The sequence below is a fragment of the Chroicocephalus ridibundus genome, chromosome 8, assembly GCF_963924245.1.
Source record: "Chroicocephalus ridibundus chromosome 8, bChrRid1.1, whole genome shotgun sequence".
NCBI lineage: Eukaryota > Metazoa > Chordata > Aves > Charadriiformes > Laridae > Chroicocephalus > Chroicocephalus ridibundus.
The window spans coordinates 48849277-48875997 of record NC_086291.1 but is presented as its reverse complement, the minus strand read 5'-3'; the positions used below and the strand labels follow the sequence as shown (position 1 = coordinate 48875997).

General features: G+C 40.0%; 2 protein-coding genes across 2 annotated transcripts in view; one reads left to right on the top strand and one right to left on the bottom strand.

Moving 5' to 3' along the window:
* The window catches only part of DNAH3 (dynein axonemal heavy chain 3), a 63027-nt gene extending 52972 nt beyond the window's left edge, over positions 1-10055 (top strand). The window contains exons 53-61 of the mRNA XM_063343199.1: positions 439-664; positions 984-1228; positions 2683-2799; positions 3868-4022; positions 5666-5833; positions 6489-6631; positions 7214-7418; positions 8693-8830; positions 9009-10055. Of these exons, the coding sequence (XP_063199269.1) occupies positions 439-664; positions 984-1228; positions 2683-2799; positions 3868-4022; positions 5666-5833; positions 6489-6631; positions 7214-7418; positions 8693-8830; positions 9009-9362 (1751 nt within the window). The 3' untranslated portion in view covers positions 9363-10055. The remainder of the gene's footprint in view (positions 1-438; positions 665-983; positions 1229-2682; positions 2800-3867; positions 4023-5665; positions 5834-6488; positions 6632-7213; positions 7419-8692; positions 8831-9008) is intronic.
* A 6033-nt stretch (positions 10056-16088) lies between these two features.
* Positions 16089-26656, bottom strand: LYRM1 (LYR motif containing 1). Its single transcript, XM_063344697.1, has 4 exons — positions 26526-26656; positions 19172-19330; positions 18028-18120; positions 16089-16427 (listed from the first exon to the last, which is right to left on the bottom strand). Exons 2-4 carry the CDS (start codon positions 19328-19330, stop codon positions 16311-16313), a joined length of 369 nt encoding a protein of 122 aa, XP_063200767.1. The 5' UTR covers positions 26526-26656; the 3' UTR covers positions 16089-16310.
* Positions 26657-26721: the final 65 nt, after the last annotated feature.

Below are 26721 nucleotides of genomic sequence, written 5' to 3'. Positions count from 1 at the left end.
TTGATGGCAAAGCTGGAGGGTTATTTTTAACCAGATCTAAAGATTCAGTTTACAGCTCAACCCCCATAAACAATTGTACCCATGGAACAGAGAGAGGAGAGAGCTGTAGTGCAGGCTGGAACTGAGCACTCAGGGTTAAAGGAGAGGACAGACATTTAACCTGGCTAGGGTTTTTGGTGATGTGGTTTTGGGTGTTTTTTTAGTATTACTTTACACAGCTAAATTTTAGCATATGCGTCAGAAACACAGTGAATGATACAGCATTTGATGCTACTTCAGGGTTGTTGAGGTGGTTTGTTTTTTTTTCAATTGAGTAAAATATTTGTTGACTTTTGCCCCTTTAATTACTTTTTACATTATAAAGATGATAAATATAACGTAGATCTACTTTCTAATAGACTTTGTCTTTGCTTGCATGTGTGAAACTTGCTATCATAGGTTTGCTAAAATTTGCCGATGATGTTGGCATGGGAGGTACAAGCATTCAAACTATTTCGCTTGGACAGGGCCAGGGCCCAGTAGCAGCAAAAATGATTTATCAGGCTATTACTGATGGAACCTGGGTAGTGTTACAAAACTGCCATCTTGCAACTAGCTGGATGCCTGCTTTGGAAAAAATCTGCGAGGAAGTTATAGTGCCTGAGAATACCAATGATAAATTCAGGTAGGAGTTTTAATATTTTGCTGGTTTTAATGGGAGTGTTTCTTGTTTGCTGAAGACACTAGTAAAAAGGAAGGAAACTTTGAACAACTAAGTGTAACATTCATATCGCTTATGTGCAGTGATAAAATAACAATACCTAATTAGGATGCCATCTTTTCTACCTGTCCAATATAATCTACTTTATGCCTGCTTTTTAGAACAAATTTAGATGTTATCGTTATAGTTAAGCAAGTAATAAAACTTAGTCTTCTGCACATCAATAGAGGATTTATAAATACTGATGATTTTTTGATAATGTGCTTTTAAAAATTCTTTTCAGGTTGTGGTTAACTAGTTATCCATCAGAAAAGTTTCCTGTTAGTATCCTCCAGAATGGCATCAAAATGACGAATGAACCTCCAAAAGGAGTTAGAGCGAACCTTCTTCGATCATACCTTAATGACCCCATCTCCGACCCTGTGTTCTTTAGCAGTTGCCAAAAGCCAGAAATATGGCAAAAACTGCTGTTTGGCCTTTGCTTTTTTCATGCCATTGTGCAGGAAAGGAGAAACTTTGGCCCACTGGGTAAGGTTTAGATTACTTTGCAGGTTGTGTCAAAAAGATTAGTAGTTTTGAAATGCATTATTGGAACCCCTTTGTAAAAAGGCGGTATTGTTGTTAGCAATATTACAAGAGTGCAATCTATATTGCACAGAACATAATAAAGTTTAAAAGCTGTTATTTGCAGGGACTCTCATTCAGACAAAGCTTCTTTTGAAGCTACTAAAAGTATTACCCTGGGGGAGACTAAAGAGTACCAGTTTTCCAAGTAAATATATTCTACGGTAGTTATATTAAATTATAGCTTACTAAATTATTAATTTATTACTGTCATTCTTACTAGCTAACCATCAAATCCAGTTCCATTTTAAATTTTCATAATTAAAGATGTGTCCTATTCAATTCTGCTTTTGTTATTTATGTGTATAATTCATTTTATGAAAGCTAGTGCATATCTGTACTTGGTGCGAAACAAATTTACGTAGCTGTAGTGTGTTGTTCATAACACAGCAATGAAAAGATATGTATTAGTAAGATTCGTGCTTCAGTTTTTTCCATACTCTCGAAATATTTAGAAAACTATATAGAATTTCAACATAGAATGTAGAAATGTATGGAATCATAGATTCCATTTTTATAACTAGATAAAGCTTATACTCACCACTGGTGTACGTGAAATTCTCAGCCTTCCATTCTGACTGAGTCTGTCTTCGTCCTAACAGGCTACTGTTATAAAATGTTGTAATTTGACTGAAAGCTGTGGTCCTTATTTTAATAGGCAGCTATAAATAAACACTAGATTGTCAGGATGAAGATACTAGTTTTTTGCTTTAAAGTGAAAATATAATTTTTGTAAGTGACAAAAGCAACATCTACTGCTTATTGTGACCAGCTGTCTGGGGGAAGAAGGGTAGTTGCAGCAATAGTCCTATTTTTTGGTTTGCACTAGGGGTATAGGTTTTCTGCAGGATTCTCTTATCTGGAGTATGCTCCTGTGCAGTTTTTTGGTTTTGGGGTTTTTTTTGTACTGTTACTCTGAATGTCATATACAAACAGCATTAATAGATGGGCAGACTGATTAAAAATTAAAATCAATCAATGAATTAAAACTCCTGTTCTCATTGTTTCCAGATAGTAACAGATTAGCTGAAAGTACCGAGCAGGTCTGTGTTCTACTTCAGATAAACCACAATTTTTCAGGAATGTGTGATACCGAAATGCCAGTGCGTATGTTTTAATTATACAGAACGATGTTTATAGTGCCTTAGGATACAATATTGTTATGGAGTCATATTCTCCCTTGTGCAATAAGCAGCCTGGTAAATTCCAGGGATGCTTCTAGGCACTGTCTGGCAGCTGTTATCTTCAGCTCTGTACTAAGGGTATAGTACCAATAACATAATTTCCTGAGCATGGTTATCAGTATTCATTCCCCATATCGGCATCATTCCCCATTATATCTTTTCTGAATTGAACAGGTTGGAATATTCCATATGAATTCAACGAATCTGACCTCCGAATCAGCATGCAACAGATCCAGATGTTTCTGAATGCATATGAAGAAATACCATTTGAAGCTCTGACATACCTAACAGGTACCAGCGTTGCACCCTCTACCATGTGTTGACTTTGCTAGGCACTTTCAGCTGGTACAGTGATAAACTGATGAGTTCTTGACAAATTGAGTGGATTCCATTCAGGTTTACTTTCTTGGCCTTCCACATACAGACAAGTCGGATCCCAAACCCTCAGATGGCTCCTCTCTTGGCTCATAAATAGCTAGAAGAATTATTTATGGTCCAGCAAACCTCCTGATCTTTGTTTCATATATGCCAAATGAAAACGTCAATGGCCTTGGTTTCACTTTAGCTGATCAATATGATCTTGACACAGCAAGCATTGGCAGTTTACCAGAGGATGTGATAATACTCAACAATTTAAAGCAGGAGGTGTTGACCTGCATAAACAATCCGGTTGCTGTGGCTATTCAGTTCACCTTCTCAGGTAGCTGCTTCTTGGCACTTCCTTTGTCGACCTTATAAAGATAGTTCCTGATTTTTGCTAATATTATGAAATATTTGTGAAAAAGAATCTCAGGAGTCAGGATTAAAGTAATAACTGTGAGCTTTTAGCTGTTTTCTGTACTTTATATCAGTGTAAACCTCCCCTTGTTGCCTGCCCATTAGTTAAATCTCTCCAAATCCTTCTGCACATGGGTATTGCGTATTTGAGATCCCTTGTTTTCTACTGTATACATACATAATCGGGTTAAGTTTGCATGAAAGGAACAAGACAAAGATCAGCTATGTAGCACTGTTCAGATTTTGACAGTTCTAAATATTCTTACTAATGAGAATTTCAAGCAAAAGAGCTGTCATTTAAAACCTGAGTTTGTTTACTGCGGCATGAGTAGCAGTCTCTCAGACCAACTCATAGTGTTCCTTAAACCTTTCATCATCAAGATGCACAAATTTGGCCCATAGCTCCAAAGGTGTTAAAGTGCCTCATTTCCATTCAATCAATTGAAGTGTAGGGCCTAAACCCTTTGGAAGATCTGGAGCTTCAGAACTTTAGTTTACTGGAGCTATACATTATTGCAAAACAATTTTTATTTATTCATTAACTTTCAGTTTTTCATCATGGTTTTCTTTGTCCTTTCCCAGGGGAATGTAACTACGGAGGCAGAGTAACAGATGATAAAGACAGGCGTCTTCTCCTGTCCCTTCTTTCCATAGTCTATAGCAAGGATATAGAGCAGGACAAGTATATTCTTGCACCTGGAGATGACTACTACGTACCACCACATGGTCCATATGAGGTGAGAAGATAACAGATGTAAATTCTCTGTGAGTTATTGGGAAAAACCTTATCTACCCTGTACTTTGATATGCTGAATACAACAAATAGAAAATAAACCCCATAAGATCACAAAGCCATGCCAGAATATATCTTATGTATGAAGAATTAATCTGGTACTTAATATCTAACACACCCCAATGGATGTGTAGATCATCCAATATTCTGGTGTTTGTTGATGCAAAGAGCCACCCCTGTGCAGGTTTCCAGTACAGTTCTAGAAAGCCAATAGGAGTCAGGCTTCAGGAATTTACAGGGCACTTCTGCACCCTCTTGCAACAACTATTGCCTTGAAAGCAATGACCAGGATGAGGAGGTGGAATGGCAGGTACATACTCAATTTTCATCCCTTTTTTCCCTTCTGCCAGCTGCATAGAGATAACGAATGTGCTCAAATCCCACCTATTTGTATAGCCTGCAGTTGTAGGGGTGAAACACAGAGCATCCTACCCTCTTCTGTGACTCCTAGTGTATCATCAGTAAGTTTGCAGATGACACCAAGTTAAGTGGGAGTGTTGATCTGCGTGAGGATAGGGAGGCTCTACAGAGAGACTTGGATAGATTGGATCGATGGGCCAACGCTAATGGAATGAGCTGCAACAAGGCCAAGTGCCAGGTCCTGCACTTGGGCCACAACAACCCCATGCATCGCTACAGGTTTGGGGAAATGTGGCTGGAGAGCTGCCTGGCAGAAAAGGACCTGGGGGTTCTAATAGACAAGCGGCTGAACATGAGCCAGCAGTGTGCCCAGGTGGCCAAGAAAGCCAATGCCATCCTGGCTTGTATTAGAAATAGTGTGACCAGCAGAAGGAGCGAGGTGATTGTCCCCCTGTACTCAGCACTGGTGAGGCCACACCTTGAGTATTGTGTCCAGTTTTGGGCACCTCAATACAAGAGAGATATCGAGGTGCTGGAGCGAGTGCAGAGGAGGGCAACGAAGCTGGTGAAGGGCCTGGAGAATAAATCTTATGAGGAGCGGTTGAAGGAGCTGGGACTGTTTAGTTTGAGGAAGAGGAGGCTGAGGGGAGACCTCATCACTCTCTACAACTACATTGTAGAGAGGTTGGTGCTGGTCTTTTCTCACAGGTAATTAGCGATAGAACAAGAGGGAACGGCTTCAAGCTGCAGCAGGGTAGGTTTAGGCTGGACATTAGGAAAAAACTCTTCACAGAAAGAGTGGTCAGACACTGGAATAGGCTGCCCAGGGAGGTGGTGGAGTCACCATCCCTGAATGTGATTAAGAGTTGTTTAGATGTGGTGTTGGGGATATGGTGTAGGGGAGAACTTTGTAGAGTGGGGTTGATGGTTGGACTCGATGATCCCAAGGGTCTTTTCCAACCTAAATGATTCTATGATTCCTACCAGCGTTCCTTGTATATTTCTAATGTACATTCCTTTCTCCTGCTTTCTTTTGCTACTTACCTGAGGGTGGTAAGAACAACTCCTCAGTGAGTCTTTGAACCATTCAAAACTTTTATATTTACCTCTGTGGACTAAGTCAATTCCTGGATGCATTTAACTGGGAACTTATGTATTTGATTGTAAATGGGAATGTTCGGTCCAAGTTGGATTTACTGATCATTTATCTAAATGTTTCTTTTACAGTCTTACATTGAATACCTACGAAGTTTACCAATTACAACACATCCTGAAGTGTTTGGACTTCATGAAAATGCAGACATCACCAAGGATAACCAGGAGACTATCCAGCTTTTCAGTGGAGTGCTTCTGACTTTGCCTAGAGAAGCAGGGGGAGGTGGGAAGTCCCCTCAGGTAACTAAGGAAGAAAGACCAACTTACGCTCTGGAAAGGTGCCCTTTCCTGTCATGCCCTAGGTCTCAGACCAATCCAGCACCTCTTACAACGTGACTCTGGTGCTGGGAGTAGATCTGAATGTCGCTGTAGATAAGCAGACAGATTTGGCATAGAAGAACCTTTAAAGATGGCAAGTTGAGCCTGATTTACTGGGGGGTTGTCTAGTGACCGTATTCACTGATGTCTGATATGCTGTAAGTAAAGCTTCTCTGGTGGCTGGGATATTCATGTGGTTTTCCCATCATTTTCCCCATGCTGCATACTTTGTCTTTTACTTCATTGTGGCAGTAGTAGGATTATGCTTGTCTGCTCTGCTGCCTGTTTCTTTAGAAGTTGCCTTAAAACCTTTTTGTAAGTTAAATAAAAATTACTAACAAATTTAAAACTATTGAGAAGGGAAAAGGAGCACGCAGGCACATGCAGACGCAGACAGACAGGATGATGCACAAAGAGTAAGAGCACGTAAGCGTTATTTCTTTAGGAAAATGGACTAAAATACCTATGTGGTTATACAGAAAAAAATGTAACATCTATAGTGTTTTGTGCAATTTATTGAATAAAAAGAGGTGAAAAAAAGGGAAATGCCTCATTCACTGCAAACTTGTGATTTCAGGAAACTGTTGAAGATCTGGCGCAGGACATCCTATCCAAATTACCAAGTGGCTTTGATATTGAAGAGGTTATGAAGGCATACCCAGTACTTTATGAAGAGTCCATGAATACAGTTCTGAGGCAAGAACTAATTCGATTTAACAGGTATGGCTCAGCGTTTTGTGTAGCACTACCAATAATGAAATATGCTTGTGTTCATTAGTGCTAGCCATGCACAAGCCTTAACCAGTTATAAGCCTTTTACAATACGTTGTTCTTGACATGATAGATTCTGCTTTGGGTGAACCTTTTAAAGAGACTTGAAAGCTGCAGCTGGCTACCTGAATATGGAAATAGTATCTATGTTCTTGGAGTATGAACTTAAATCAGATTTGAGTTTGTTGTGCTGACATAGAGCAGCCTACTTTATTCTTTTTAAGTCATACCCAGGCCCCAGTATTCACAGCACACTACGTTAATTAGTGTTACAATCTTTAAAGCTCTTGTCACTTGATTTCCCTTGTCTAGAATGGGAATTTTCTCTATCTTTCATTTCTCTGTGTGTGTTTTTTCTTTGTTTGCTTTTCTGAAGTTAAGTAAAAGTTTTGATAACTACAGGTGAGGTAAGGAATTTCTGACAGGACGTTTACCAGCGTTGATCAGCACTTCATTCAATTTGGACTCAGGTCTGTGGCCAGATAGTAAGTAGTAAATAATGAGATGGCAATTTCTTTGTTTTATCTGAAGGCTTACTGAAGTTGTTCGGAGCAGCCTCATTAATTTAGGCAAAGCCATTAAAGGCCAAGTGTTGATGTCATCTGAACTTGAAGATGTTTTCAACAGCATGCTAATGGGAAAAGTACCGTCAATGTGGGCTGCCAAATCCTATCCATCACTGAAGCCACTGGGAAGTTACGTGTCCGATCTCCTCTCTCGTTTGATCTTCTTCCAGGTATGCTGAACTGAGACTGACAGGTCTAAGGACTGGTGGTTGAAAGCTGAATGGGTAAAATGTGTATCAGTACTGTCCTCGCTCAGCAGTGCCCTTATAGCCCAAGACTGTGGACTACTTGTACATACTCGTGACAAAATATATACTGCATTAACAGCATTGGAATTAGCTGGGCAATTGCTCAGCCGGGTGAGTTGGGAGTATAATCCTTTAGTACTAATCCAGTGCTGCATTTGGTAGTTTCCATTTTTCTGTTTCTAGAAGATGCATTTTACTTTGCATTGATGCCTTAATGATTTCCCTGCTCAAAGGACACTGAACCAGGTGTGAGAATGCTTTAGAAACGGCGCATAACAGGCACTATTAAATTTTGTATATGTGACTGTAAATCTCTTTCAAGTTTAATAAAAAGTGACAACACTTCCACACACTTTTTGAACAAGCTATTTTATTCTTTATTCACCCTTATATTACTTCCCTTGTATTCTTAGCGCACTCTTTAAATTACTTAAAATTTCAGGTGTACCTTAAATAGCTGAGGTACCGAGATGTAGTGGAATTCTGTACAAGTCAGAGGAGGAGAAAGCTAGGAAGAAGTGTCTGAAAGATTTGTATAAGCAGCAAAGTTTCCTGTTTGCTGGATCAGAGTACCTTATGAGCTTCTTTTGACTCCAAATGGCTTAGAGTAATATAGGGACATTCTGCCCTTGCCTTGTTTTTCCTACTGCCTTTGTGATAGCCAACAAAGATACTGGCCCAAGATCTCCTTGTCTGGCATCTTTGTACTTGAATGATTTCCTTTAGGATCTGATGTGTTGGCTGTAGTGAGTGCCCTCACAGTCATCGGTGAAGATACTATGTAAGAAACTTTGGCCTTTTTTCGTGTTAGGAGATTGGTGTTTACAAGACTGTACAAGAGGGTATATTGATAAAAGTGTCCAAATTCAATCATTTTTCTTTTTTTTGCTGGCTAGTATCTAGACACCAAAATATGCTTATGCTACTTTCTGAAATTTCTTTCTCAGTAGCAGCAAGTTCTGGTTGTTTTAGAAGGAGTGATTATTTTTGTTGTCATCATAAATAACTGACTTCTGTGATTTGTTGTCTCTGAAAAATACAGAACTAATGGTAATATCCAGAGGGTCCCATCAAGGTTGAAGCAGTCATTGTGCTGTTTGAGCATATCTGAAAAGACATACCATTTCTGGTGAATGGGCACAGTGAAGCCACAGAATGTATTTTTTCTTCAGTTTGTTTTTTCTTTTCATGTTCAGGATTGGGTCATCAATGGACTGCCCACAGTCTTTTGGCTCTCAGGATTTTTCTTCACTCAGTCTTTTTTGACTGGTGTTTTACAAAACTATGCCAGAAAATACACCATCCCGATTGACCACATCGGATTTGAATTTGAGGTAAGAAAATACAGAGGAATTTTGTTTTTCTTGAACAGTTTGAAACGTGTGAAGGGGCAGCAAGGAATAGAGTTTTGAAATGAAAAGAAATTTTATTTAAAGGAGTAATTTCAGACTGTCACAGGATTTAATACACTTCAGATAAAAATAAAATCAAGCAATGGTTTAATCATTCTAGGTGATGAAAGAGGAGCACACCATGGAGAAAATGCCAGAAGATGGGGCTTATGTGAGAGGCCTTTTTTTGGAAGGTGCACGATGGGATAGAGAATCCTTGGTAATTGGAGAATCGCTTCCAAAAATCCTTTATGATCCTTTGCCCATAATTTGGCTGAAACCTGGAGAAAGTTCCAAGTTTCTTCATATGAACATCTATTCATGCCCTGTATACAAGACGAGTGCAAGAAGAGGCGTCCTATCCACTACTGGCCACTCAACCAACTATGTTCTCTCAATTGAACTCCCTTCAGACAAGCCCCAGAAACACTGGATAAATCGAGGTGTAGCAGCACTATGCCAGTTAGATGACTGAGAGTATGCAAGTCAAAACACTCGCATTTTGTTATTAAAAGATATACTTGACTCCCCAATGGCTACATTTATTTTTTTTATATCGGGATTTCCTGCTGACTTCAAAGCAGCTCTCAATTTCCTTTGGTTTTTAGCCATTATCAGCCACTGAGCAAGAGTGAGTGAAAATAGAACACTACAAACAGAAACTTATTTCAAAGGCCTGGGCTTTATCTTGAAATAGATCAGAATGAACACAACTCCCATCAAATCCTAATATTACCACCTAGCTGCTATCATAGGGCGCTTTTTTTTTTATTCTTAATGAAATTGGGCCCAAAGAGTTTTGCTGCTGATTTTAATGGGGATCTAATCCACAACTCCTGCAAATAAGACTCTGTGGATTTGCCTACCACTTCATGTCCCAGTATGTAGGGCAAGGAGGGAGGAGATGAGAATAGTCTGTTGTCAACATGTGAAACCAATCCTCAACTAGACTGAACTGTCAGAGCGGTATTATAAAACTATAGTAACTGACATTCCTTGAAGCTGTGCCTCAGAATTTCCATGGAAAACTTCTAAACAGCACATGCATTGGGAGCCTGCCATTTCTCAGAGCGGTAAGCTTGTCTCATAATTTTTAAACTTTTTTTTGTATTTCAGTATTATTTACCTACATATCCCAAGTGCCTAATAAATGGAGCTGTTTCCTTTCTCCCGTAGTCTCATTTTACTTCCACATCTTGCCCTCTTGCGTGTTGGACTAATAACCATCTGAAATTTTGTACTTGTTTAAGCCCTTTCATCAGAGAAGCTCAAAGTAGCTTGCAAATATTAATTAAAAATAAAATAGCCTGAACACCTTCAAAGAGCTGTGCAGTCGTTAACTAATCCCCACAGCATGCCAAGAAGGTACTAAAGATGGATCATTAGACTTGTGTACACAGTACAAGAGAAGCACAAAGATCAAGGCAAACATTTAAAAAAACCCCACTGCATAAACATCCACTAATTTGGGGTCTTGTGTTTTTTCTCATTGCCCAAATTGCAGCATTTTAATGTTTTGCTTGAGGCCTCACAAAGTCAGAGATGCAGCTGTAATCCAGCAATTCCCAGTATCCTGCTACAATCATTAAGGGATGCTGCTACAACTCATTAAAACATAAGGTTCTTGTGACAGGATTTATCTGTTGTGTTGTGCTTAGCTGTTATAGGTGAAAACAGTGCTCGTTTTTGTTTTATTAACCCCTGGTTTGGTTTAGATAGATATTCATAAAATAGTAACTTTTAAGAACGGTAGTGTGCAGGTAAGCAAGAAGTGTTACAGGTATGTTGTACAGTGCTGCTCTGCACAAAGATCTACAGAGGCAATTCGTACAGTATCTTCATATACCATGTTCGATGACTCATAAACAGTACAGTGTGCAAGCATTTGGTGCATCATTATTGGTACGTGGTGACTAGGGCAAAGATGCCAGGACACTTAATGGATATTTGTTTTAATGAAGGGGACAGAGGTGTGCAGGTGTTTTAACTTACTGATGGGAAGAAACTACTCTTAACAAATTAGACTAAATGATATTTGGCATCTGTAGCAAAAATAAAACTTATCTATGAGTGTTACAGCACAGTCACCCAAATTGACTACAATTTTTGAGCATAGAATCATGTTTCAGAAGTTCTATAAATAAATGAAGATTAATTAAAATTGGTCCTTTAAATACATAGTCTTTTCTTAGGCTTCATAAGAATAACACAGATACTTTCTACTTTTCATATCATTAAATTTAACTGAAATTTAGTACATATTTAAAAAGCCATTGTGGTAATTACCATATTTTTGAGTGGCTGCATCTAATTGTCGTGGCTATCACACCAACAATTCAGATCACTAATTAGGTCACCGTGGCATCAGAGATAACAAACCAGTCACGAGACTCCTCTTAGAGGGGCTTTGCTGGACCAGGGCAGAGGCTGGACTTTGTCAGTCGCTGCTCTCAAAAGGATCTTTCTATTTAGATTTGAGCTTGTGCGTGTAAGTGACAGCTTACCTGTCGCTGCTGAGGCACTGCTGAAAGGCAAGCTGAGGCAACCATAGAGTAATCATTCATAAAACACTAAAATGAAGAGAAGTTGAAATCTGAGGACTGAGTTTTTCCATCCTTCTTCAGATAACGCCAGTCTTGCAAACACAGTCATCTAAATTAAGCCATTTTAAATTAAAAGCCAGATTCGTTAGTATATGCTAACTAAATTATGTTTTATGGAGATAAATTACTTTTAAACTGTTGGACAATACTGTCACATGGGTTTCTTGTTAATGCCTTTTTGTGAACAAGCACTAGTGGATATTTTATTCAATGACACAGTTGTGGTTCTCGTGAATATAGAGTGGCTTTGCTACTGCATTGTGTGCAATGTCCTTGTTACTGCGCTGATTTTCTAAATGCTTCTTCTGTGTTAATGTTTAGATTTGAGATTAAGGCATCTCTTAGAATGTAATTAAAGACATATTTCAAGCTTTTATAGATGTCACAAAAATACATGGATAAGAAAGAAGTCTATAAAAGAGAAGTCATGCATCTGCCGGTTGCTGTGTCCCCCTTTGCCAGGGATCGGGCATGGCTGAGTTGCTTTAGTTGACGATTATTGAAGTCCGTGATTTCCTGGACTGCCCTTCCTATTAGAGAAAAAGTAATGGACTGTTGAGGAATATCTGTCTTAGAGATATTTTTCTGTGGCTCTCTGAAATGAGCTTCCCAGCCTTATTTCCTGAGCATTGTCTAGACCTTCCTGAAGAATGATAAGCTGGCTAAACATTAGAATTCACAACTTTTCTTGGCTGAAATGCATTAAAAAATAGAAAAAGGCAACTCAGCTGTTAGTCGGATGTGATTAAAATGTGATAAATTTTTGGACAAATAAGTACCTTGTAACAGTAATATTAGAATTCTTGGCTTTAAAGGTTTAGTATTTCCATTTCTTAATTAGAAGCTCTCATTAAACAAACCACAAAACCCACCTGTAATTACTGCAAATCATAGATTCAGCCGTGCTAATAACTCAAAGCAGATGGAAAAAAAATGCAGTATACAGACATTACAGAGCAAGAGACACTTTTCCCTTAGAAATAGCAGAGACATTTTCAGCTAGGGATGCTGTAAGACAGATATGGTTTGTACCTTTTCTTAGGAGATGGAAACCTTTCTCTTATCTCATCTGTACAAAAATCCATTTCAGAAACAGAAAGTACTGTCTCTGTTGATTTTAACGCTGTTGGTTTGTTAAAGGGAAAATTATACTACGAAAAAGCAAAAGACAATACAAAGGCCCCGAATTCTTCCGAGTTCCTGTAAGCTACAATGTTTTGCCTAATAGGATTAGAAAAATCAGTGAAAAGTGCAGGTCTCTCCTGTGATTAGCATTCTTGAAAATTAATTTATAGGTATGATCAAATAAGTGACCTTTCTGTCTGTGGATAAAAGATGGATGTAACTGATACAAATTCTGATTCTGATATATATATAGAATATATATCAGATACTATATTCTGATATATAGTAGGACCCCAAAAGAGCGCCTTGTTTTCTCCAGATCTAAAAAGTATTACAAGAACAAGCTCATAAGTATTAGTTGGGAAGATAGATCAGATAACCTAATCCCTCTTAACCCGTCTCTCAGTTCTGTGATACTTCCCTTGGAACAGATTGGGTCGCTGCTGCAACTTAATGAGTGTTTCCTTGCCCCTAGACAACACTGAGGGGGTACATTCAGCAAGCAGGTGCTGAGTTCATCTTCTTAAATGATCGTGTGCTTCCTAATGATGGTGTTAAATTTGGTTTCATAAGTGCATGGCTTCATAAATTACAACTTTACTAATGATGGAGTTAGGGATAGAATTTCCAGAGAGGAGGTGTTATTTAGATATTCAAGGCCAAATATTGTGTCAACAAATTACTACTGCATTGCCTACCCGTTGGTTTGCAAGAGAGTTTGTGCAACTGTCTCAGGATTTTTATTTCTAAAGAATATAAAATTAATGTTGTCTTTTTATTCTAAATTATTCTAAAGCATCTCCTGACTAGTGTGATAAATCGGAAAGAGACAGTATTTACTGGAAGGGGAGTAAAAGAAAGTTAGGGAAGTACAGGACAGAGTGTACGCTGCCTGATTGAATCCAGTGCATTACAAATGCTCGAGAACTCAGAGGCATTTTAGGATAACATCTTTTTGCAAGTAAAATTAATGTGTAGGAATGACACATTGAACCATCGCTGGGATACTTCTTGACAGAAGTTACACAGTCCTTGAAATTTAATACAATGAGTACCAGTTGAGACGTCTGCCTACCCATTAACACTGAGCTGCAGATGAAATTTTTTTATGGAACTCTCTCAAAATGGTAGTTTGACCCCAGAAACAAAGGACTCTCTTTTAAGGCAGATTCTCTTTTTCATATAGAGTTTAACTTAAGCTGTAAGGAAGGATTTTGCTCTCTAGACTTGACAAAAGAGCCAATCTAATCCTTCCTTTCGCTGAACAGCCTCAAGTTTTAACAAATTTCAATTTTTGCCTTCTGGTGCTGGAAAGTAATGAGGGTCAGGCACTAGTTAATAATTTCTCGAACACTTACTTTGAAAAATTAATGGGCATTTAAAGCATCTCAAACAATGTGATGCTGTTACTACAGTTCAACTTTTCAGTTAAGCAAGTGGATACTCATTTGAGTTACTTAGGGCTACTTGAGCCTTTTTAAAATTGCATATTTATATTTCCCTTCAGAAATAATCTCAAACTCATATTGTTATTTCAATTTGATATAAATTTTCTGTAGTTCTAGAGATGCTCTTTTGAAATAATTACAACTTAATGGTGTGTGCTCATGAAAGAGTTGTGACTATAACACAGAGAGTAAATTTAGACTGCTCATTTACATAGCTGTTTATTCACCAGATGAGTCACAGCATCAGTACCTTCATTAGCCACATGAATTTTAAGAATTAAAAAGCTTCAAATGATAGTTAAATGACAAAGAATGAGCCTAAGCTTCCATTCAAAATCCTTGTCTCTACACATTTTGGTTTGGCTCAGTTGAGCCATCTCTACGCTGGTGCATCAGAATGAGGATAGGAAAAGACTGTATTTGGACTTCTCTCAATGAAGGATTAAGCAGTATCTATAATCACGTTATTTTTACTGTCTTTATTCCATCTCCCTTTAACTAGGCTAAAGTAGTTTTGTTTTGTGTCTTCCTGGCAGCAGTAAATTTGCAAAGCTCCCACTGACAGGCAGAACAATGGCATTTTACATGTTACTTCCCACATGAGGCATTCCCGGGAAATAATTATAAGGGAATAGATACCTTTGGGGACTGGAGCCATAAAGGGTAGTGAGAAATTGGGCTAGCCAGTACCTGTCATGCTGACTCGGGCTTTTCATTGTTTCCTTGTACTTTCTCATCCGCTTGTATTTTTTTCACTCTTACAAGTACATTCTTGGGGGAGGAACTGTCGTTCTGTTCTGCACAAGACCAGTTTTATCATATTTAAGACAAGAATATTTCTTTGCCATTGCCTACTGGGGCTTGGAGAGCTCAGAAAATAAGATATCATTGGTTTTGCTGACTTTAATAGGAAATAATATACACTGCATTTTTCAAATTTGCTTTTGTGCCACCATTAACTTCTGGCTGGAATAGGTCGCTGCTTATACCCTCTGTCTTTAAAGCAGTTGGCACATGAGGCATTCCCAGGAAATAATTATATGGGAATAGATACCTTTGGGTATCTATCATGGGCTGTGCTTGGGTAGCCTCCCAGTACAGCGTGGCTCTTGTCCACAGCTTGGTCTCATTGGTACTTCTAGCCTGAAGGACAGAAGGCTCCACTAACTTTCCTGAAGAAAATCTGTAAACAGCCAGTGAGGGGGAAATTAATTTCATTTCACTTCCATTCATGAGGCATCTGCGAAACAGAAATACTCCTCGAACTTAAGAGTCTGAAGAGATAGCTGTAGATACTTTCTTTTAATAAAGTTGGCGTTCTGTCCATAATGTAAGAGTTAAACCCTAACACTGAAAGAATTGTTGAGAAAGCCTGTGTGCTGATTTTGTTGAAAAGCTAACCATGTAAAAATGCACAGTGAAGACACCCAGAGCATCTTAAACTTGCTCCCATAGTGATACCCTGAAGGGAGAGTTTTCAGGCAGTCCATACATGGGAACCTGAGGAACCCAACAGTGAAATGTTCTATTCTGAGTTGTGTAATGAAATTCCAAACTTTGCATTTCATATCCACACCCTCTCCAAAGGAAGGCGGGGAAAAAAGCTGACATAGAGGCTCTAGGCTACTCCTTTGCAGTTTGCGGAAAGGAAAAAGAAGGAGTGGTGGCATTTCTGATGTCTCTTTGCTACTGTCCGTTTAGAAACAATACTTCACCATAAGGATACCACAAAACTGGAACGTTTCTCCAGGGACAACAGGCAGAGCAGGGACAGGAGAGAAAGGAGCGCAGTTGCATGATGCAGTCACCATATTCCCACTTGCGTTCAAAAGCTCTGGAAGCACTGTGTCTGCTCGATTCTCCTGGACTTTCTTGATTTTTGCTAACCCTTACACAAAGCACTGCCTTGAATCACAATTGAGCTTATATAATCCTCAAACCACCCGAGAACCCCGCTGTAGACTGAGTTTGAAAACCTGCTGTAATTTGTCCTGATGTCAAAGTAATCTTTGTATCACACCTCACTCCTTGAAAAGTGTTACTTTTATTGATGAGTCAGTGGTTGAAATGTAATAAGCATTAGACGACCTTATCCATCATATGCAATGTATCACTTAGCTTTTTGGCCTCAGGAAATTTGTGAGCAAGTGACCAAAACAGCTTCATTCACAGTTGTGCACACAGATCACCTGGATTACAGTCCACAGCTTAAATGATGTGACTACCCATCACAGCTTAAATGATGGGTTATGAAACTTCATCATGGGATTTCAGGTATATTGGTTTAGAAATCTTCCTTAACTTTTCTTGGTGACGCAATGTTCGGCCTTGTTTATGGGCAAGACCCATAGGAGGCAGATGGATCTGGAAAAGAAAATCCCACCAGTTAGGTGCGCACTGAGAAGCTACAAGGAAAAGGAGGCATATATACAGACTAGATTTCACTGACTTTTAAATAATTTCTTCATATTCTGGAGAGGACAACTGTGCCGTCTCAAACCAGGTTATTAGATTTCTAGGAGGAGCGCTCTCTGAGGAGTGATTGGTGGTGTAACTTTCAGCCCCTGAATATTGTGTTTATTAAAATCCTGTATATTTTAGGCTTTAGTAACCTTGTTTTGTAGCTTGATATCAGACTGTAAGGATAAAATACTTGTTGAAATAAGACTACTGACAATGTTCCAGAACAGTAAGACCTAGAAAACCCTAAAAATTCCTGAGTAGGTGTGTGCTTTATTCATACCTATCTAATAAGTCACAAAATAGTCCCAAACTGTATGTATGGAAAGACTGCCTTCTTATTGTCATGATTATATATACCATATTAAAATGATCGATCAGTGTCATTGACTCCATAAGCAGAAGGAGCAATAGGTGACAGGCTCTTCCTTTGATTGACAAAGTCTTTATATTTCATAAGACTGTTAGTGGGAGTCATGCAGCTGTATCCCCCCTAAGTGACTGAAAAATGTAGGTGTTAGCAGTCAGATGTTATTGTTGCTGAAGCCGTCATCCTGTAAGATAGCTGTTTAGGTGCAAATAGTAGTAAAAGCACTGACTAAACCAGCAATAGAGATTTCTAGAATCTGAAAAATAACGATCGTCCAGTTTGTCTGAGAGAGCTGATCTAGGACTGATCCTTCAGGATTTTGAAGCCACTGCAGAGCACCCATTTTAAGGCCATTTCTAGGAGTGCTGCTTGCCAGATGTGCATTATTGTTCTGTATACTGGAGAAAAAGAAAAAGCTATATGTAAAACATATGTTAACAGTGACCGTATTCTAGGCAAGCATCTGATGAAGATACAATTTCATTTTGACCGTGACCACCTTGATAAGGTGAAACTGTAAATTAGAGGAAGTTCCTATGGGAGGCAGCATAAAGTACTCCAGACAGAAGTGACTAGGCAGTGAGGAAACTATATTGAATGGTGCAATAGAAGACATTGCTGCAACTTCCAGAATTTTGGTAATCTTGGACATGTTTTTCTCTAGGAACAGGGGAAAAGAAGCAGCAACATAGGCAGCTGCTTTCCAAGACCTGATCTATGACCGAGAGAACAGTTACCAACTATGAAAATTATTGTATCTATGGCAGATTGTCTGGTTTGAGTATTTTTATTCTCTCATTTGATTTCCATTACGATCTTTTTCTACATAGTATGATTCATTGGTCCGTCAAGACCACCTAAATATTTACAGGCTTTAGGAGTTTAGCTCATGCAACTCCGTTTAGGCTTTGACTCCTTATTTTGAGAAGAAATTAGCCATTTTACATTGAAATAAGATAGGTGAAGAACTTTTCAATATACATTTGGCTTATTTGGCTCTGATTTAGCATAGTATTTAAATACCGGCTTATCTAAAAATGCAGTGCAGTGGAAGTGGTGTGAACTTACAGTTTTATTATCCAGTGAGAGCTAAGTGGGTATAGTTGAAGACTTTGTGACTAGATTTATACTCACAGGTCTTGGGTAGGGGATGTTATAGTGAAGTCCAATTTCTATTCTTGCCTCACATTCTTCTATACACTGCTTAATCAACTTTGGATCCGTTACCTAAGATCATACAAACAGTTGCTTTGTAGAAGCATAGCAATTAGCAATTGGAAGCTCAAGCATAAATGATGCACAGCCACATGACTTTCCTTAGCTTTTTAGCTTTTCTTGGCAATCCCAAGGATACAATGATTGTTATTTTTCACATCCATAAAAGGTAACATTCGTATTTGCCTTGACTCAACAATTCTGGCCTTGATGGCGCTGGATATTAAGGCCCAGAGACTGTCATGACTGAGACTATAAAAGGAGGTTTTTACCCAAACATGGTATTTTCTCTGTAAAAAGACAATACATATGTAAACTACTAATACATCCGTGAAAAAAACCACACTCACCCATTCATCAGTCTGAAAGGTAGCTAGAGGAGAAAGAGAAGAGACTCCTTGGTCTACATTCTGTTATCATCCTACCCAGAAACTTCCTTTGAAGTCAGAAATGTGGTGTCAATTGTGACTTAAATTAATTTTTTGATTTTTGCATTACCTGAATTTAGTCCCAGACCAAAATGGGAAATAAATAAGTATTGTGATCTTGAATTACAAGGACCTTTGACTACCATGGAGTGTGTATCGCCCCTCCCAAAAGGGGTTTGAAATTTCCTCCTTTAAAAAAAAAAAAAAAAGAAAGTGCTTCTTTTAAAAGAAGTGCCAATAGTTGTTGCTTTGAAAAGAAAAAAAGAAGTGTAAAAGCTACTGAGCTCTGTTTGCCGTTGCATGGGTAATGATACACTTAGCTAGCTTTCTAAAAGATCAAAAGCTGCTTCAATTACATAGGCGGTGTCTTTGGAATTTAATTTTTTATTGGTATTTTTTCAGTGAAAGCTCTAGACCTTTTAGACTTCTACAGTAGTTAAGGAAGAGCTGAAATGGTTTGTGTTTTCTTATTACTATTTCAGGGGTGAAATTCAAACTATAACCCAAATACACCAGCATTAAAGGTGAATGAAATTTTGGGAAAACAACTCTTATATTCATATCATAGCATCCAATCACTGAGACAGTGCAAAGAGGACAATCATTCAGAAATTCAGAACTATAAGGACACTCACATTTTTGTTTTTTCGGAATAATGTTTTGGCTTCGCTTTTAATGTACTCTTTCTCTTTAATAGTTTCTTCTATCTGTCCTGATGCCGATTGCCATTTTTTGGCTATTCGGAATATCTTGCGGTAAAGGCCAAGAACTTCTAGTCGAGTAACTGGTGTCATCTAAAAAAACAACACAAACCCCCAAACATATGCATGAACATTTGAGTTGCTAAAAAGCCAGCAAGCAGTATAGTTTTTTACACGATTGAATTAATTTAAAAGGATTTCCACCATCTAAAGATAAGCCGAGCTATATGAAAACAAACAAACAAACAAACAAAAAGAAATAGCTGTGAGCAATAATTAGTTGTTGAAAGCTGAGTCCAGCAAAGTATTTAAACTGATGCTTAAATCTGTCTCCATCCAAACAGCCTGAGCTCTTGCTTGAAGTTAAGCACTTGCTTTAGTGCTTTGCTGAATCACAGCCTGGTACAAGAATGCCTGGATTGTGTTTCACTGCTGTTTTGCAACCGACATTGGGCAAGTCACCGAAACTCGGAGTGTCCCCCGTCCTGTGAAATTGTCGTACCAATACTGACCCTATCTTTGCAAAGCATCTTGAAATCTGTGAATAAAATACATGATAAAACCACCACGATATTGCTGAAAACCGGTATAGGTTTCAGAGGCTGGGAAGCTTATTTGTGATACCACTACAGTATGTAGCAATAATTCAGCTGGAGTTTGATGTGATGAAAAGGTGATGAAAGCTATTTTATCAAAGCAGTGCAGGAGAGGCAAACTAACCGTGGATTTAGGGAAGTCCTGAATGTCTTGATTTTCAGAGAGCTGTGTACCTGTTGAGCCCACTGAATCAGCCTCTAGGTGCGATAAGAATCTTTGTCAGAAATCGAGAATGAAATTCTATTCTTACTCTATGTAAATGAGTATTTTATCATGTCAGTGGTGCCACTATTTCATGTCAGACCACAACTATCCCTGAGACAAATATGCGACTGGAATAACAGTTCTGACAAGGATTTGATTTGCAGAAACAATGACTTCTGCTTTAGGGACATGGCAACTGTCGGAAGTACCCTACTGTCCAAAAGGAAGATGCAGCAGCAGCGCAAAGTAAGGATATGGATGCAATGAGGAACAAGTGTCAGGGATAGGACTAAGCTGACTGTTTCAAGAGCCAGTTGCCAACCTGGAGCTGTAGTTGCTGTGTCTGAATCTGAACCTGTGCGCCGGGAATAGCTCCTCCGGAGGACAGCGTGTAGCAGGGCAGTTCAGACCGCCCGAACTGCCCTCTGGAGGGAGCACTCTCTCCCTCGGTGACAGAGGAAAAGCTGCTTCTAATGCACGCACCCAAATTACTGCGGAACGTTTGGCGATGTGGGTATCGCTCACCGCCTTGCAGTCTGTGGCAATTCCTGTTATTGTGGAAAGCAGAAGAGGGGTTTGCACCAGTGTCTTCCCAGGCCATACAGTTCTCGAGCGGCTGCCTCCGCCACAGCAGCTGACCTCCACTAACATTTCAGTACGGCCCCTACTGTGGGCTTCAGACAGTTGCATCGACTTTTCCTCACCAAAGTCAGAGTTACAGATGCTAACCCGAAGACAGGATGTGTCCCATAGTTCCTTTTGCTAAAAAAATCCCAAACTGTTAAATACTAGCCTTTTTTGTCTTAACTGTTGCTATGATCTAAAGACTTCTTGTTTCATGAACTCTGTTAGGCATCTTAAGTACAGACATAAAACTGATTTTCTCTGATTCTTAAGAGAGAACATTTTTATTTTGCTATTTGTATTTTAAAATGTTTAACGAATCATATATTTGCCCCCTAGATATAAAAATGATTTTTCCTACCCAGCAAAAAGTATTTCTATAAATGTTTATGGTACTTCCAGGAAACAAATAGCCACAATAAAACAGCTAGGCAGTCCCAACTCGTCAGACACTTTGGAATAAATGCTTCACTTTATCCCCTCTACAGCTCCATTTCAGGCAATAAAATTAGTCATACACAAAGCTACGCATGTACGTGTATCTGAAAAATCATTGCTTCCCTCTGATGAGTGCATATTTTGTACAGAAAATAAACAGTTCAATTACAAGGTCTGACGTAGCATAAGCCGAGTCCCACATCATGTCCTCACCTAGAGCCCCTCCTGGCCTCACCCCTCTTGCTTTTATTTGAAGGTGTCACCTCTGGTGGAGCTGGTGATACTCTTTGTTCCCTGATGACAGCTAATAAATGGTAGTACTGCATGAGAAACTTTCAGCTTAGGTTTTCATGTAATCCATAAAGAAAATAAGAGGAATAATGTCAGAGGGAAAAATGTTTAAAATACAGGTTTGAATTCTGATCTACGCATCGGACAATTTCCGAGGCCACAACTTGGGACACTGCCCTTTGCTCAGAGCTGCAATCACACCTGTTGCTTTTGGATTTTAAACATACCAAGAATCTGTTTATAAAGAGTTTAAAAGTTTAGAACAAACAATTTCCCCCCCCCACTAGTTGCTTCCCCTCCCCCACTTAGAACTTATTTTTTCTTTCTTTAATTTCTCGGTGTTGGAATTGATACAGAACTGTGTAGCCCCTCATCTAGGTATGGGCGGCACTTTTGCATTATTGCTCTCCTTCCCACATATGCTACATGATGTAAAAGGCATTAAGCAGCTTTTCATATCTACTCAGCAACCAGCTGCTCCCATGGCTCATCTGAGTCAACAATTTCTAACATTACAGACCTGCTCATAAACCATTTCTGTGAAGATACATAAATGAAGGTGTGAGGAGTCCTTCAATGACAGAGGACCCCTGTATATCACGGGAAAGGAGGAGAACAAATAGGACAAAATTCAAAGCCTGGGTTAGATTCTGATCTGAGTGGGAGTGTAAATAGGGAATAATTCCACCGAGAGCAAAATTACTTCCAACTTAAAATGTAAATGAGACTGGAGTTTTTTCCTTTGGTATAAACAGAGCCCACACCGACAGAAATGTAAGTGACGGTACAAGTCATGTATTAGGTGTAATTTCATCAAGTGACACTACTTGTATTAGTTTTGTGGGTGTGCAAAATGATTCTGAGTGGGACAGAAAGGAAGATAAGGGAGGCTTTCATGTCCTTGTAGTTACTCATCTTGCAACTTACATCTTTGGCATTTAAATCATAATTATATTTCACATCTTTGGAATGCTAAGTGGATGTTACACCACTTTCCCACTAACACTCATCTTGTGGTAGTCACACCCATTGTTTAACTTCTACCACCCTTCATTTCATTGCAGAACGCAGCCCACAGAGGTTAACCGCAGGCGTTTTTGTCAAAAAGTACAGGGCTATTGTATTAGCTGAGCAAATTTCAGGTGTTTACTGCAACAAAACAAACCGGGAGAGGTCAAAGGTAGGTCTGTAGGCACAAACGCATCGATGGGAAAAGTGGTAGGTTGCAGGCTGGTTTTGAGCTGATTGTTAGAATTAAGCCTTTGGAGGGAGGCCAAGCGTTGCCTTCCAAATAAGCATTTGCTGGATGCTGTGGCAGAGTTCTGACAATGCAGGGGTGTATCGTTCTTTTGATCTACATGCAAGCCCCTGTTATCAACATGCAGATCAAGCACATGAAATATCCCATTGTATCCAGACTTGCAAAGGAGGCCTAAGCAGTTAATGAGTTACTGCATGATGAAGACCCAAACTTTTTTCATTGTTAATTAAAACAAAAAATCCTTTACACTATAAAATGTAATAACAAGTTTTTCTTTCAGGAAACAAATACACATTCCTTTGGATTTTTAGATGGTTGACACAGAAGTTCAATAATCTGAATAATCAGTGAAACACCAGTCGTCTTTTGCTATTTGTAGGTTTGTCTAGAATTTAAAGTTTATATAAAAATAAGGAAAGAAATCTGTCAACTGCACTGTAAAGTGATCACAATAGTGCAGTCAAAGCAAAGTTAGGATGGAGGGCAAGCTGCACGGAGACTGGCTACTTATATACGAGCAGCTAAATTACAGCTGCTTCCCAGCGAGGGATGCTTGGCTAAGAATGCGTGTCCAGCGCTCTCCTATCTGCACAGCTCCTTTGCTGAAGTTGTAAGTCTATTTTATTTCATCCTTTCTTTTCAAGTCAAGCATTAGCTACTTACTTTAAGCATAAAATCTACCAGTCGCGAATACATAGAGGACTTTAGGAAACAAAGGCTGAAAGTAATAGCCCATAGGGAAAAAAAGGATATTTTAAAACAATAGATCTCTTCTTTTACATCCCAGCTAACTGGGGCACGCATTAGTAACACACACTTAGTACTGATGCTGAAACCATATTTGCTCAGGGGAGGAGGTGGTGGGGAACAGAACTCTGCATGAAATAATTTGAAAAAGCGGCTTTGAACTTCTCAGATGTAAAATGTTTTATTTAGGAGTAACACAACTTGTGTTTGACAGCTCGTTTGCTACTGGTAAGGAGTCCTAAAGACACAATGACAAACTGCTGGGCTGATCGCCTTCTGAATCAAGCTATGATCACATTTCTGTCACAGAAATAAAATGACAATTCAGAAGCATAGCATGTCAACATTATAGTATGGAACATCAGCAGCTTCAGCCTGTATGACAGTCTATATCTCATATTTTCAAACACATTAACGCTTATTTAAAGAGATGCCAAAACCTGTGCATATCTGGCTTTTTTTTTAAGAGCTAAATGATACCACTTAGCTAAAGAGTGACCCGCAGTCTCTCTCCTGCTGCTAATGCAACAGATAATCAATCATTCCTTTCACAGCTATCCACAGCAACCAGAGGTCAGTAATCTATATTCATCTTTCGTGCAAGTCTGCCAAAATGAGTCTGCGGTTCTTAAGGCAGCAATGAATTTGGTCTATCATTTCCTTTAGGGACAACAACTGAAAGAATGAGTTCCTGTGGCAGAGGGAGAAGAGAAGGGGTCACAGATTCCTGTGATAGCTGGGCAAATCGCATGCCTTACAGTGATACCAAATTTCAGAATCTAGTTTCCACAAAAGTCACTTTATCTTCTTTTACTCAAATCAATGACTTAGTGGCCTGCGACAGCTAATACATTGCAAACACCGGTCACATGTGGCTGCAGTATGTACCTAGCAAAGCGAAAACTTCACTTGATTTTCATTCTTGATTGAACATTCATACCTATTTTTTTAAGATTCAGCCAAAACCAAATCATAGCAAAACTTCAATCACTCAGTCTCCACATGGTGAAAAACAAACTAAAATCAAAGATCATATTCTTCCATGATGGTGTTGCATCCTTATTTCTACCAGTGACTTAAGCCATTAAATTTCAAGACATTTCCAGCAAGCGTTAATTTGCAAGTGTTTCTGTTTCCATCTACAAGCTGCAATCATAAATCTATGCAGATTTGGTGGAAAAGAAACAAGTTACTGAGCCAAGTTATTCAATAATGACATGTGAAAGCAAGGTGACTTTCATATGGTTTAGGATTTTGTCATGCCAGTGTCTTCCTGCTGGCAAACTGAAGTGATCTGAAACATGGATCAACACCTCTGAACCAGCCTAAGTCTTTGTACTTGCACTGTTCATCAGCTGGGATGAGTACTCTGCCATTCTATTCATGCCTTGGATTTCTGACTGAACTCGGGTCTCTTTTAAGCTTTGATTTACATATGGAGTGGTCTTTTGACCAGAAAAGGACACTTCATGCAAAGAGAACATAATTAAATAGTAAGAGCAAGGACTTGGATTTTATCACTGGTTTTCCTATGTAATTTCACATAAGTGAAATTGCAGAAAATTAGGATTCTACAACATTCTCTTCATTTGAATAAATGAAAGTGGAAACCCTTAACTAGTCCCTTTTGATCAGAGAGTTTTCATTTTCTGAGGTGGTCGAGGCATTATCTAGTTTTAGTAGGACATACTCTTGCCCTGGGAGTGCCTCCTGTGCCGGGGTAGCCTCAGGAAGAACAGAAACGCTGACTTAGACAGCGTAGAGGAGGAGGAGGAGGAAAGGAAACAAAAAAATCGCTTTACATATTTCTTAGCTTTCTCCTGAAAAGCATGCAGTGTCCAGGTAGACTCAAAGGCAATATGGACTTGTGCCTAGTCTTGTGCAACCCTGTTGCTCTTGCTTTCATACATTTAGAAACATTTTCTCCTCCTTTGTATTTAGTTGTCTATTAGTCACGAGCAGAGAAAGAGGTTTCAATGCAGCGCAACAAATTTAGTAGGGAAAATGAAGTCTCAGCTATCCTTGGATGGCGTTACTTATATAATATAGCATACAGAAATATAACAACATGGACACAAACCCCAGTATGGATTTATGCACCTTATTCATACCTTGGCTTTGAGCCAAATGCAACTGAATGCATGAATAGAAATATTTCCCAGCATTGGAACCACCCCCAAACTGGAGAACAGGTATAAATATTAATGCTAGCAGAGAAACAATCCTCCCTACCCCCCTTCTTACTTTGTTCTGTGGGTCATTTAATAAAACTCCTTTCGTGAACCCTCTGCTTCAGTTTCCAAATGCTTCAGTCCCGGGACATTGATAGATGTGACTTTTAGTCACAATTTGAGAACTATAGCAGTAGTTTGAAAGAAAGGTTAGTTTTTCTGGAAATCAAGTGTATGAATCCCATTCAAATTCAGGAACTTTGCCAACAAAGCCTCACACGGCACTTGCACTAGACTCTCCTGAATGGCATTTGGATCAGCCTCTGGGGCCTCGCCGACAGCACAAGGGCAGCGGAACGCGGGGCTGGGGGAAGTGTCGCTCTGTCAGTCCCAGAGTCGACTCTCGCTTTCTGTGGGGAGAGGCCCTCGGGCCTGGCAGTGACAGGGCGGAAGGTCACCCCCCGACACGAGCTCCAGGTCAGCACAGGCCCAGGTGAGAGGCTCAGGACTCCTTACACACAGGACTCTCTCCACACCACCTGGACCATCCCACAGCCATTCCTGCAGCCAGTGCTGTCATCAGGCAGGCAGGGGCACTGGCTGGGCAGCCCTGTGGGTGGACATAGTGGTGGCTGTAGCAGGCAGTGACCCTGTGGGTGGACACGGAGTGGCTGTGGGGCTTGGCCGACCTCCGCACCCCGCGCACCATACACGGCCGGGGACGACGCTAAGATGGCGCTCGCCGCTCCCCCACCCTTGCCCGGAGCCGCCCGGCCGCAGGGGGGCGCTGCAGGCGCGGGCGCACTTCTGCCCCCTGGCGGCCGGGGTGGCACTGCCCCCGCAGCCGGGCGGAACCAACGCGTGAAGCCGGGGGGGGTTGGCCACCGTCCCAAACCTCCCTCCCCTCTGCCTTCCCCGCAGGTCGGTTTCTCGGCCCTCCACGCCCTCGCTTTACCTCCGGTAAGGAGCGCGCCGGGACCCCGGTCCCCGCCTTCGCGCCGCGGTTCCGCCCCGCTAAGCCCCGTCCCCCCGCTCCGGTGGGCGGAGGAGGTGGCGGCTCTTTGCCTTCCCCTGCCCTCACCGTGCGTGCGGCGTCGGGCACGTCGCTGTACGTCAGGGCGCAGCGCCACGCCGCCGCCAGCTGACTGCTC